The sequence below is a fragment of the Emys orbicularis genome, chromosome 5 (genome assembly GCF_028017835.1).
Source record: "Emys orbicularis isolate rEmyOrb1 chromosome 5, rEmyOrb1.hap1, whole genome shotgun sequence".
In the NCBI taxonomy this organism is placed as follows: Eukaryota; Metazoa; Chordata; order Testudines; family Emydidae; genus Emys; species Emys orbicularis.
The window spans coordinates 92,801,390-92,816,009 of record NC_088687.1 but is presented as its reverse complement, the minus strand read 5'-3'; the positions used below and the strand labels follow the sequence as shown (position 1 = coordinate 92,816,009).

Genomic DNA, 14,620 nt, shown 5'->3' with positions numbered 1-14,620 from the left:
ATTTTCAAAAGTGCCTAAGTCCCATTTTCAAAAGTGACATTTAAAAGCCCAAGTTTCACTGAAAGTCAATGAAACCTAGTTTCCTAAGTGCCCAAGTCACTTTTGAGACTTGGGAAGCTGTCATTTTGGCACTTTGAAAATTCTACCCCTAGTTTCTGGAGAGAGGAACTGATTATAAAAAAGCCAATTGTGTTCTATACAATAGGCAAACTTTTTTCATTTTCTAAAAACTTCAAAACTTTAATGTAAAGCATTTTATAACAAAAAGGGGACCACAGATTGCTAGGAAAGCACTTTGAGCCCAGCTCCTGGATTCAAGTAATTCTGAAACAAGTCCCCAGATCAGTTGTTTCAAGAGGAAAAACCCTAAGAACACAACAAATTTCAAAACACAATTCCAATTAGGCAGCTGCTGTTCCAAATATAAAACATATTTAAATAATATAATTTTAAACAAAAACATGTACTACAACATGTGATGGCTATGTTTTCATAACTAAAGTGTAGTTAACAGACATTAACTTTGCCAGAAATCATAACCTCATTACACTTAAGTCTGACTTGGAGTCCTTCTACTCTTAATCTTAAATAAGAATACATCATCAAAATGTTTACCTATAAATCATTTAAAACAAAATCATCTAACAACATACCTGTCTGTAATGGAGCTCATTTTATGGGTCCTTATGGTAAAGAACATAACATGTCACACTTTAGTCTTGTGGTAGACATTTGTACGTCTGCCTGGGTGAGAACAGAAACAAATGGAAATATAACTTTTGTTGAACATGTTGGTTTTCCCCTCATAGAATGTATGAAGCTCCCGCTTGCCCCAAAAGGAGTAGTGCTTCTAACATTTATTTTCCCTCCACCTTTTCTCTTTATGTCAGTTATGTATCCCATATAGCTGAACCTAACCATCTTATTTCACCAGATACAGAGGTTAAGAGGCCATCACTTTTCTATATGCCATGATGAATCAACTTGGGTTAAGCCAGTTTAAAAACTTTCATTTACCTCTGTATTCAGCAACAGCTTTTTATTCTTTATATTGGCCCATATTTCAAAGAACCTGAATAAATTTGAGGGCATATGACAAAGGGAACTGTCATAAGGGGAGAAGAAAAAAATAACCCCAAGCAACTGACTCCAGTCCTTTCAGAAGCTGCTGGGAATGGGAGTGGTCTGGAGGCCATATAAGCCAAATCCTGTTCATTCCAGAAAAAGGAGGAGGGGAGAACACACCCAAGAGGAAAGGGATGCTGAAGGACTGCCAAGGAGAAAACAGTTCCCGAAAGGGGCAGGAGAGAAACTGAAACTGTTTTAGTGGCACTGATGAATGATCTCATCCTATCAAAAGGCATTCATTCTCATCCTCCCGGACCTTTCTACTGTGTTTGACAGTGTTGACTATGAGATACTGCTCTCTTGCCTGAGAAGTGTAGTAGGAGTCCAAGGTAACGTGCTAAAATGGTCTGAGTCCTTCCTGGAAGGATGCACCCAAAGAGTAGTGATTGGAAGCCACCTCCACCACTGGACCCTTCACTTGTGGGGTTCCACAAGGATCAATTCTCTATACAGTCCTTTTCAATATTTACATGCAACCATTAGGAGAACTGGTCAGACAACATGGACTCAGATACCATCAATACACAACTGACACATATCTCTACCTATCCTTCACCACATGCGACCACACCAAGGTGGCCCAATGCTTGGATGAGATCAGCTCATGGATGAAAAACAGCTGGCTGAGCAAAACAGAGATGATGCTGGTGGGTAAAGCAAAGTACTTTGAAGAGTTTGCCGCTACGGTGCAGTCTCCCCTTTGGCTGAAGGTTCCCATCTACAATTGGTCAATTCAGTCCGTATTCTAGGATTACTCTCGGATTTCTCGCTGACACTGAGCTCTCACATCGCGACAGACATGCATAATACTTTCTGCCATCTCTGGTTTGCTAGGAGACTCCGTCCCATCCTGGTGGATGAAGACCTGGCCTTAGTTATTTATGCCTTCATCACTATCAGCTGGACTACAGCAATGCAATATAACTGGGCATGAAATCTTCAACACTTAGGAAACTCCAAAGGTACAAAAGGCTGCAGTGTCTCCTCTCAGCAAGACAGGTTACATGAGCACATCACACCTGTCCTTCACCCTCTACACTGGTGTCCTAATTTCAGATCAAGTTCAAGGTCTCAGTCCTTAACTTCAAAGCACTCCATGCTTGAGCCCAGGATATCTAAAAGACAGTCTCTAAAGCTCCAGGGCGAAGACCATGGTTGATAACTTCACTTCTCTGGGACAAGGCAACTCTCCACAATAAGAGTACACTTCATCTGTGCATGAGAAAGAACCTTCTCTGGGGGTGGTTCAAGACTGTGGAATGAACTCCTCCAGGAACTAACCATGACAAACCGCACCACTTTCCTCTCCACATGCAATGCCAATTTCTTTGACCTTGCTTTCTCTAATATAAACACACAGCAATAGATATATTTATTTAACAAATTAAAAAAACCCTACCAAAATAATATACTCCATTACACACGCTTCTCCCTCTGAGATAAGAATGAGAGAAAAAACAAATGTGAGAGATGCATAGTTACATTGCTTAATGCACTACTGGAAGGTGCTCAGATACTACAGTGATCAGCATAGCATAAAAACCTCAAAAGAACAGAACAGAGACACAATCACCTTGGGAAAAATGGTGCTGAATTTGGGGAGAGTTGGGCACCAACTGGTGCCTGCCCCCACTGGAAACCTTGGACTTGCCTGAGAAGTAAGAGAACTTATGGGGAAATGGGACTAAAGACTTTGGGTGTAGATGATTAAGGCTACAATTTTGTCACATACATTTTTAGTCCATTTTATGCCAGAGGTGTGTGTGGGGAAAAACATAGCCACAGAAAGCTCATGGCCCACAGAAGGGGGTGGAGAGCAAGCCTGCCTCAATGAGGAAGCGAGATGCCGGGGGGCTGGAAAGTGAGTCTGCCCCGGCAAGGAGGGGCGGCATGGGTGTTGGGGAAACTGGAAAGTGAGCCCACCCTTCATTGGCGGCTCCTGTCCTGCAAGGCTGGGCGTGGCTCCCCACACCGAGCATTGTGATCCCATGCGCTAAGTAACAGGGCCACTCAGGTTTGATGCATCCTCCCCTCTGTCTCAATCTACAGAGAGACAGACGTGCCAAAACTGAGTGGCATTGCGACCTTGTATACTAGGTTGCAACACCAAACAAATTTGGCTCATCTGCCCTTCCATCATGCACAGAGGGGCCGATGCACCAAAACTAAGTGGTACTGCAATCACATGGGCCAGGTTCCAAAGCCAATCAAATCTGGCCTCTCTACCCCTCCATCATGCCACAGAGGGGTAGATGCACCAAAACTTAAGTGGCGTTGCAACCCCGTGCTCTTAGCTGGCCACACCAGTCAAATTTGGCCTGTCTGCTCCTCTGTCATGCTAAGGAGAGGTGGACACACCAAACCTGAGTGGCGCTGCAACCATATGGGCCAGGTCGGAATGCCAATCAAATTTGACCTGTCTGCCCTTCTATAAGGCAGTAGATGAGTGGACATGCCAAACCTGAGTGGCACTCTGACCACATGGGCCAGCTCACTATGCCAATCGAATTTGGCCCATTTGCCCCTTCATCTCCATCTATAGAGGAGCAGGTGCACTAAACCTGAGTGGTGGTGCAAACATGTGGCCAGAGCAGGGATCCTGACCCACAAGAACCAGCACTGATAGGTGTCACAGACTTAAATAAAATTAACAATTTATCATGAACACTGTGGCCTCCATGCTAAAATCATAGCCTTAATGATTCATAGATTCTCAGATCAGAAAGGACCGTTGTAATCATCTAGTTTGACCTCCTGTATAACACAAGCCATAGAACTTCACCAAAATAATTCCTAGAGCAGATCTTTTAGAAAAACATCCAATCTTTATTTAAAAATAGTCAGTGATGGACCCTTGGTAAACTGCCCCAATGGTTAATTACTCTCATTGTTATAAATGACTGCCTTATGAATTTGTCTAGCTTCAACGTCCAGCCATCGCATCGTGTTATACCTTTCTCTTGCTCCCCATATATGTACTTATAGACTAATCAAGTCATCCCTTAACATTCTCTTTGTTAAACTAAATAGATTGAACTCCTTGAGTTTATCACTATAAGGCAGGGGTGGTCAAACTTACTGACCCTCCGAGCCGCATATGACAATCTTCAGATGTTTGAGAGCCACGCACCGGCAGCTGTGCCCCACAGGGCTGAAGCTCCAAGGCCCCTCCCCCCCGGGGCAGAAACCAGAGGCAATGCATGGGGTGCACGTGAGGTCACATCCTCCCCTGATTTTTGCCACATAGTGTCGCCGGGCCCCCTCCCTGCATAGCAACTGCTGGAGCCAGCAAGCTGGGAGCTGCAGCTGTGGGGAGAAGCAGTGGCAAACAGCTGGGAGCTGCAGGGACAGCTGCTGCCTCTCCATGTGGAGCTAACACCTGGGAGCTGCAGGGAGGGGCTGCTGAGGATAAGAGGAGGGGCATGCCTGAAGCTGTTGGGAGGGCTGAACCTTTAAATTGTGCACCCCCTCCCCCCCCAGTCTCAGCAGGCACCAGTCGTCTCTGGCAGAAGGCCTGAGCCCCACCACTCTGCCGCAGGGCAGAAGCCCCAAGTTCCCCTCCCCCCTGCAGTCTTGTAGGTGGAGAATGGGGCACATGGGGGGCTCCACGAGCTGCACTTTAACTGTAAAACAGCCGCAGGCAGCTCATGAGCCGCGGTTTGGCCACCCCTGCTATAAAGTATGTTTTCTAATCTTTTAATCAGGCCATGTCTACACTATCACTTATGAGGGCAAAACTTATGTTGCTCAGGGATGTGAAAAAACCACACCCCTGAGCACCATACGTTACACCGGCATAAGCAGTAGTGTGCGCCATGCTATGTCAGCGGGAGAGCTTCTCCCACCGACATAGCTACCGCCACTCGTTGGGGATGATTTAATTATATCGACAGGTGAGCTCTCTCCCATTGGCATAAAGTGGCTACATGAGAGATCTTACAGCGGCTCAGCTGCATCATTATAGCTGAGCTGCTGTAAGATTTCTAGTGTAGACGGCCTCATTCTCATGGCTCTTCTCTCAACCCTCTCCAATTTATCCACATCCTACTTGAATTGTGGGCACCAGAACTGGATGCCGTATTCCAGAGCAGTTGCACCAGTGCCAAATACAGAGGTAAAATAACCTCTCTACTCTTACTCGAGATTGCCTTGTTTATGCATCCCAGGATCACTAACTCTTTTGGCCACAGCATCACACTGGAAGTTCATGTTCAGCTGATTATCCACCACGACTACCAAACCTTTTTCAGAGTCGCTGCTTTCGCAGGAGAATCACCCATCCTGTAAGTATGACTTACATTCTTTGGTCCAAGATATATACATTTACATTTAGCCATATTAAATTGCATATTGTTTACTTGCACCCAGTTTACTAAACGATCTAGATTGCTTTGAATCAGTGACCTATCTTATTCATTATTTACCATTCCCCCTATTTTTGTGTAAGCTGCATAGTTTATCAGTGATGATTTTATGTTTTTTCCAGGCCATTGATAAAAATGTTTAATAGCTTAGGGCCAAGAACCAATCCCTGTGGGGCCCCTCTGGAAACAGACTCGCTCAATGATAATCCCCCTTTACAGTTACATTTTGTGACAGATCACTTAGTCAGTTTTTAATCCATATAGTGTGTGCCATGTTAAAAAAAAAAAAAAAAAAACTAGGATGGTATAAAATTTAATCAAAATGTCATACGGTCCCATGTCACATGCCCTACAGAAGTCTAAGTATCTTATGTTAACATTATCACCTTTGTCAACCAAATTTATAATCTCATAAAAAAAGATATCAAGTTAGTTTGGCACGATCTATTTTCCATAAATCTATGCTGATTTGCATTAGTTACATTATTCTACTTTAGTTCTTTACTTATCAAGTCCCATATCAGCCGCTCCATTATCTTGCCTGGGATCAATGTCAGGTTCATAGGCCTATAATTACCCAGGTCATCCCATTACACTTTTTAAAAATGGGCACAATATTAGCATTCTGCCAGTCTTCTGGAACTTACAAGACTTACGGAAAAACAACATTAATGGTCCAGTGAACTCCTCATCAGCTGTCAGAAGGGGGTGCTAGACAGGGGATTTGGACACTGAGAATGTGCCTACAGTAGCCAAGACAGAGACAGTGCCTGGACTGACTTTGTTCAGACTCAAGAAGCTTAGAGGACACAGGATTCAGATGTTGATACCTTCACAGAAGTCTGGTGAGTGCCTAAACAAGGGGCACTTGACTAGATCTGTGAAAAGGAAAAACAGGGGCTGGGGGTGGGGGGGGGGGGGGGAGCAGTGTTTGTTTGAAAAAGTAGTTTTAATTTCTCAGAACTGAACTGGCAGAAAATGTTTTCACAGCGTACCTGTTCCCTGTGAGTAGAGCCAGTCCTAGCTCCTCTGGGTCAGAGTACAGGAGCCCAATCCAGCCAATTAAAGGGGGCTAGGCTATGCCTGGGCCTAGAAAGGGCAGGAAATGAGAGGTGGAGGAGAGACAGGTTGTGCCTGGGGAAGAAAAGCCACAGTAGCAAAGATTCAGGTCCTCAGGGAAACAGCCCTGGGGCTGCTCCTCTAGGAAGGGATTAAAACTGGAAAGCAACCAGAAGCAGGAGTGCCAGAGATCCCTGGGAGGGGTGGCCCTGAAGTCTTAAGACAAAGGAGTGAGTTATAAGACTTTTCTGTTTGTTCAGTTGCCTGTTCTAAGAAAATAACCAGCCTTAAAGAAGACTGGGCATGGTAGTATGTGCTTGGAAGCTGAGGAGAAGCCCTGCCCTGTGACAGTATTCTTCAAATTCTCCCTCCACTTCCACATGAAAGAAAAATCTTTATATTTAGAACCTATTACCATGTAACAACTGTTAATTTCCTTTGACAACGACATAATAAAACTAACTTTGTAGTAGCAGTGATAGTAAAACTGATAATTTGCCCTGATCCAGGGTATCAATTGTAATATAGGCAAAGTAGTAACTGCTTCAAGGCAAACTGCCTCCAGAGAGTCTAACGGAAGTGTGTATAACTTTAGAAGCCCCTCTGCTAACACAGCAGACTTACATTAGTGCCCCAACACATATGCGTGTCACAATGGTGCTGAACCAGAGGTGGCAATTTTTTCATTCGCTGAAACTGACAATATGTTCACACAGATGAAAACTCGCCTTTGATGTTACAGAACAATCAGATGCTCATTAGCACTGAGGTGCCTCCATCTATAGTGTACTAAGGACATTATGAAATTCACAGATTCTCCAAAGCATTTTCAGTGCATAAGACCGGAAGCTGGCATGGTCTTTTATTCAACTGTTCAGAAATGCACTAAAAAGACATTAATCTGTGGAGAATGTGGGAGATCTGAATTTTTTATGGTTATGTGTACCTCAGTTTATATTATAAACTGGTTGATATTATTCTGTCTCACTACATGTCATTCACTGCTGATGCAAGCTACTTCCAGTGCTTAATAACATGAGATAAATGTAGTGTTCAAAGAGACAGAACTAATATCCTTAGGCTTTCAATTGACAATAGCTTGAAAATTGTAAATATATTTTCCTTTAGAATCATAGAATGTCAGGGTTGGAAGGGACTTCAAGAGGTCATCTAGTCCAACCCCCTGCTCAAAGCAGGACCAATCCCCAGACAGATTTTTACCCCAGATCCCTAAGTGGCCCCCTCAAGGATTGAACTCACAACCCTGGGTTTAGCAGGCCAACGCTCAAGCCACTGAGCTATCCCTCCCCCCATCTACTGCATGTGCTAGTAACATAATTGCATAATCTGTCTTCAAAACAAATCTGGTATTCAACATTTACTATATGCATCAAAGATTCTATGAATTCTTAGAATATCAAATCACAACATTCCATTAATTTTCAAAAGAAATAAATGTGTGAATAGCAAAGCACAAAAGGACTTCACATGGAACAAGACTGACCTTTTCAATATGCAGAATCAGAAGTCAGAATCACTATTTCCATAACAACAAAGTACATTCAATGTTGTTAGAATACCAATTTCACCTTACTGAGTGTACCCAGATTTTATGTCAAAATTAGCAGCATAAGTATGGTACCTAAATTCCAAATACCCAAAAGCCAAAGAAAAAACAATAGACATTTGCTTCTCTCTTTCAGGCCTGCTCCTGCTCCCTTTGAGTCCAATTTTGCAAGGTGCTGAGCATCCTCAACTCTCATTGAATTGTATGGGCCTGAACCAAAGCCCATTGAAATCAATGAAGAGACTCCCATTGACTTTAATGGGCCTTAGATCAAGCCTTATGGGGACTGAGGGCTCTATACCTTTTTGGAACCAAGTCCATTAACTTCCTTGACAACAGGAACAGATCCCTAGTGTAGTTAATAAGAAACCACAGGAATCAAATTACAACACTGTAGCTCATAATTACAGCAAGACTTTCTTTACCTCTTATACTTTTTGGGATGTTAAACCGTGATATTTAGGATAAACACTGATCCTTCAGACGAACGTGGGTTTAAATATATCCTCTTCTACAGAAGAGCATCAAACTCTGCACTGTAAAGGATCAAAAAAGAAAAGTTAGAGAACTGGAAATGACTGGAATTCTGTATGTCACTACTATTCAAATGAAATATTTATAGCCATCATTTATTCTGATTACTAGTAAAGTACTATTGTGATATATAATTTATAAATGTAATGTTCTGCCTGATGAATTACAAAAATATCTCAATACAGTTAACTCAATGTGTCAAAAACAGAAGTGCTTCTCTTCAGCAAGAGGAATACTCTGAAACTTCGTCTGGCTTGACTAAGACCTCCTATTTACCTCTATCTGTAATCATAGTGTCATCCTTGACTCAAACTCTCCATCTCCCACATCGCCTAAGTCTCTAAATCTCCCTATTGTTAATCCTGAAACAGCATTTGTCTATGCCACTCCCTCAACTCCTTCTCTACTGTTTTTTATTCACATCTACACCCCTTTTCCTACTGATTACCTCAGTTCCTCTCTGGTTTCATCAAATCACTGCTCTCTGTACTCCAGAATGTTCAGAATGCTGCTCACTCACTCACAGAGAAACCCAGCTACATCACTCCTGCTACCTCAAACACAGCCACTGGATCCTCCTTTTCTTTTGAAAATAAAGTCCAATATCATTTTCTTTTTAAGTACTTATTCCAAACCTACCTCCTAGATCTAAGTCTCTACTCCCTTTCATGCTCCCCTTCACTAACCTAGCAATCGCCACCTTTCAGTCTCTTCATACAATCATTTTTGGTTTTAATGAATTCTCTTCTACAGTTCCCGTTGTCTAAAACAGCTCTTCATGCCACTTTGCATCTCTTTTCAAAGTTATCTAAACTCACGTCTCTCCTCCCTTGCCATACCTCATTTCTCCCTGCATCAACTATTGGCCACACTGACAGAATGTTTTGATTTCTTCACTATACGATGAATGGTATACCACTGTTTTCTATAATTTTCACTCCAGTGCCTTATATTTAATGTTATAATGTATTTTGGGTTATAAGAAAAAAATTCGTTTTCACTAAAGCGAGAAGTACTGAATTTGTATTTTTTGCTAAAGGTTGAAGAGCTATTATTCTCACGGACGTAAAAAGTACAAGTAGTATGTTTTAGTTTAATTAAAAAGGTAATGATTGCTCCTCTCCCTGTTTCTACTGGAAGTGTTTAACTGGCTAAAAAAACACTGGTAAAAAAACCATGAAATTAAAGCAGAGCAGAGCGTTCTGCCAAAAGAAGAAAAACAACTACACAGCATGACTCAGTGAACCCGTTCATTCTTCTCTAGCCTAATAACCTGCTGGCCCATTGACCTACTTTTTTTGTAAGGTAGTTAAACCCTCATCTCATATTTAGAAACTTTTGTTCCGTTTGACAAGTATAAACATTAACAGTTACAAAGAGACCTGTTGAAATCTAGATGACAGAGACTGTAATATGAAGCCTATGTTTTTAAACTGTTCAGAGCAGGCGGGCTTGCCAACCCTTCCACAAGTTCTGACAGCTCTAATGAGGAAAATTGTACAGCTCTACAAGCTGCACATGCAGGATACCTCCTACTGCAGAGAATACACTGAGGTTAAACAGAACAGAGCCACATTTCACAATGTCTAAAAAGAGTATAATAAAAAGGAAGTTGAAGGAACATTGAAGAGGGAATTTAGAGAAAGGAGGAAAAAAAACTTTTGACTATTTCATAACTGGTAACTGAACATATGCAAATTTAAACAAAAGTAAGAAAAAAGCTAAACACAGTGGAAAAGGTTTTTGAAAATAAAACCACATAGCTCTGGTAAGTAGAAAATAGCATGCATGTGAAAGCTTGCAGAAAGTTCTGGATGCCTACACATAAATATTGCCAGGCCAAAAGGTTCACAGGTCATGAGGGTCTCCAAAAACCATGAGATTTTAAATATATATTAGGTTTTTTTTATTTGCCTTCTAGATGCTAAGCCTTTAGAGTATATTCCAGCAACATTTTCAAACTTTTCTCTGCAATCATAAGGGCTAGAAACTTATATTTTTAATTAAAGCGGAGATTCTCATGCAATCTCCTGATTCCAGCAGCTGGGGCTTTAAGAAAAACAACACTGAGACTTGCAGCAAAATCATGAGAGTTGGCAATACTATAACATTTCCACCTCATGCTGACCTGCAGAGCAGAGGTAGACAGTGAGTGACAAGGGGTACATCTAGACGGCTGTTGAAAGTGTCTCCCCCAGCCTGGGCAGACAGACACGTCAACTCTGCTTGAGCTAACACGTTAAAAATAGCAGTGTCAACGTAGTAGCATGGATGGTAGCACAGGCTAGCCACCAGAGTATGGACCCAGAGTGTTGGATGGATTTGTACTTTGGCAACTAGCCTGAGCTGCCACCTGTGTCACAATGTTGATGCTGCTATTTTTAGTGAGCTAGTATGTGTCTGTTTATCTGGGCTCAGAGGCATGCTCCCAACTGCAGCGCAGACATACCTGGGTGGCCAAAGGAAATGAGATACTGAGTCTTTAAAGCACTTAGAGTCACCAGCTGGAATCCTGCCCAAGATAATAATGAAAGTTTATACCACATGAGGTTGGGGGCAGATATCTTATATGGAAAGTATTAGTAATCACAGTCGAGTTCTACCTCCACAACTGGTACTAACATTGGTACCACTGATTCTCAGAAGTGAGTTCAAAGATGGAACAAGGCCTGCAGGTTGAGCAATCGTCTCACTCCTAGCACCAGTCCCTTCAGGACAGAATTGAGAAGCTGCAGAAGCAGCGTAGGGAAGCTTGCATTGCCTCTACCTACCCTATATATCTGTTGTGTGGACAAAGAACTTAAGTCGCTAGGGCAGTCAATCCAGTATTTTTCCTATATCACTAAATTCACTAAATATTTTAAAGAGACAGTGAATTTGTAATCTTATTTTGTAAACACTTATATACATAGATTGATTTTACAAACAACTTCTTCATAAAATCCATAGATTTTAAGACCAGAAGGGAAAACAACTATCATCATCTAGTCTTACATAACATTAGGCCAAAGAATTTGCTTCCACCCCACCATCAACCTCAGCCTGGACCAATCTACACGGGAGGTCAACTTCCTAGACACCACAGTACAAATAAGTGATGGTCACGTTAACACCACCCTATACTGAAAACCCACCGATCGCTATGCCTACCTTCATGCCTCCAGCTTCCACCCCAGACACACCACACGATCCATCGTCTACAGCCAAGCGCTGAGGTACAACCGCATCTGCTCCAACCCCTCAGACAGAGACCAACACCTACATCTTCATCAAGCATTCTCAAAACTATGATATCTGCACAAGGAAATAAGGAACCAAATCAACAGAGCCAGATGTGTACCCAGAAGCCTCCTGCTACAAGACAAGCCCAAGAAAGAAACCAACAGAACTCCACTGGCCATCACCTACAGTCCTCAGCTTAAACCTCTCCAACGCATCATCAGTGATCTACAACCCATCCTGGACAATGATCCCTCACTTTCACAGACCTTGGGAGGCAGGCCGGTCCTCGCCCACAGACAATCCGCCAACCTTAAGCATATTCTCACCAGCAACCACACACTGCACCATAACAACTCTAACTCAGGAACCAATCCATGCAACAAACCTCGATGACAACTCTGCCCACATATCTACACCAGCAACACCATCACAGGACCTAACCAGATCAGCTACAACATCACCGGTTCATTCACCTGCACGTCCACCAATGTTATATATGCCATCATGTGCTAGCAATGCCCCTCTGCTATGTACATTGGCCAAACTGGACAGTCACTACGTAAAAGGATAAATGGACACAAGACAGATATCAGGAATGGCAATATACAAAAACCTGTAGGAGAACACTTCAACCTCCCTGGCCACACAATAGCAGATGTAAAGGTAGCCATCTTACAGCAAAAAAACTTCAGGACCAGACTCCAAAGAGAAACTGCTGAGCTCCAGTTCATTTGCAAATTTGACACCATCAGATCAGGATTAAACAAAGACTGTGAATGGCTATCCAACTACAAAAGCAGTTTTTCCTCCCTTGGTGTTCACACCTTAACTGCTAGCAGAGGACCTCACCCTCCCTGATTGAACTAACTTCGTTATCTCCAGACTGATTCTTGCCTGCATATTTATACCTGCCTCTGGAAATTTCCATTACATGCGTCTGACGAAGTGGGTATTCACCCACGAAAGCTTATGCTCCAACTAACATCTGTTAGTCTTAAAGGTGCCACAGGACTCTCTGTTGCTTTTTACAGATCCAGACTAACACGGCTACCCCTCTGATACTTAACAAATTGTAAGTAAATCTAAGGGAGTCATAAGATTCAAGAGGGACATCAACATGCACAATGAAGTCCTCAATGAAGATGAAGTTGGAAGACAGACCAATCAGAGAGAAAGTCAGATCTGGTAGAGGAAGATGTGGGTTTTGTAAGGGGTGGGGGGAGAACTGGTAAATCACACAGGTTTTGAGATTAGAGGGAGAGAAGTTTAAATGAAAAAAAAAGGGGACAGAGGAAGGTGGAAGATTTAATTAAAAGACAAACTACAAGAAAGGTCAATGAAACCCACAAAATACCAACTCAAAATTATGTTGGCACCACATCTCTTAATATGCCTATCATTCACAGTATTTAGTCACAACAAAAACCCTTCCTCCAATGGCAGCAGCCAGTAAGAGCCTAGAAACCACCATGTGTGGGAAAGAAGAGTGTGATGGAACAGGAATTGTGCAATTCTTATTCCAACTGGCATTCTACCTAATCTCCTGCATGGCACATTGAAAATACGACTAGTATTCTATAGGGGTTTACATTTTTCATGCCTTTTTCTAATATTTCACTGGCCTAGATCTATACTAACTTCTTGCCTGTATATACAGTGTGGTTGTATAACCTTTTCAGTATGTGTATGACATTTTATAGGTAAATGTTATGGGACTTACAGAAGTCTTGCTTTTACATCTTATTACATATTTTTATAGGAAAGATTTTTTCATGGTTTTGAATAGCTTAAAAAATACTATCAAGAGGTCAGGTCACTGTAGTTATTTTAATATCAAACTGAGCCACAGAGATTAGAAATGAAAAACAGAAGGAACAAACCATTTAAAAGTAATAATAGTTCTTCAGTAGAACAAGCTTTGTAAATCCTCAGGATAGGGTTTTCACACTAGGCTGACATGCTCAACTGAAAGTCAGAATGTAGAATATTCTCACAGAAGTCAGGAAGTTAGGGATGAAAGAGACCTAATAAGTTATCTCCCTCCATGCTCCTGCACATGCAGAACCGTTCCACCACTGGGAGAGGATTTCACAGAGCATGTCTACATTGCATCACTGCTGTGCATCTCATGAAGATGCTCTATGCTGACAGGGCAGAGGTCTCCCGTAAGCATAATAAAACTACCTCTGTGAGCGGCAGTATCTATATTGACAGGAGAAGCGCTCCCTCTGACATAGTACTGTCCACACTGGCGCTTATGTCGGTGTAACTTATCTCGCTCAGGGGGGTGGTTTATTCATGCCCTGAGCAACGTAAGTTATGCTGACATAAGCTGTAGTATAGACATAGCCACAGTCTTCTAGTCCCGAATCCCCTTATTCACCCCTCCCTCACAAATATTCAACCTGAGTTTTCCTTAGCTCAATTTCACCCTGTTATTCCTTGCCGCACCTTAAACATTTCCTCTCCTCCTTTGGTGCTTACACATTTAGAATACCTGAAAATGTTTACAACATTTTGTTAATTGCTTTTGCTAAGCTAAACACAAATTTCTTGTAAGTCCTTTATCTCAAGTCAGTCTCTGCAACCCCCATTTATCACTATGTTTCATCATCCCTGTATTGCCTCCAATTTGTCACTCTCTCTCTGGTTTTGAGGTGCCCAGAAATAAAACCAATATAGACACTATCTCTCTCTCTCATCTGTAACATGATTTCATGGTGTCTAGCTCAAATTTGCATTAGCT

The 14,620-nt window shown here is 42.2% G+C and overlaps 1 protein-coding gene across 1 annotated transcript in view; it reads right to left on the bottom strand.

Annotated features, from left to right (window-relative positions):
• Positions 1-14,620, bottom strand: part of CLOCK (clock circadian regulator) — an 89,249-nt gene that overhangs the window by 39,087 nt on the left and 35,542 nt on the right. The window contains exons 4-5 of the mRNA XM_065405772.1: positions 8,544-8,654; positions 654-744 (exon numbers count right to left, since the gene is read on the bottom strand). Coding sequence (XP_065261844.1) covers positions 654-700 — 47 coding nt within the window. The 5' untranslated portion in view covers positions 701-744; positions 8,544-8,654. The remainder of the gene's footprint in view (positions 1-653; positions 745-8,543; positions 8,655-14,620) is intronic.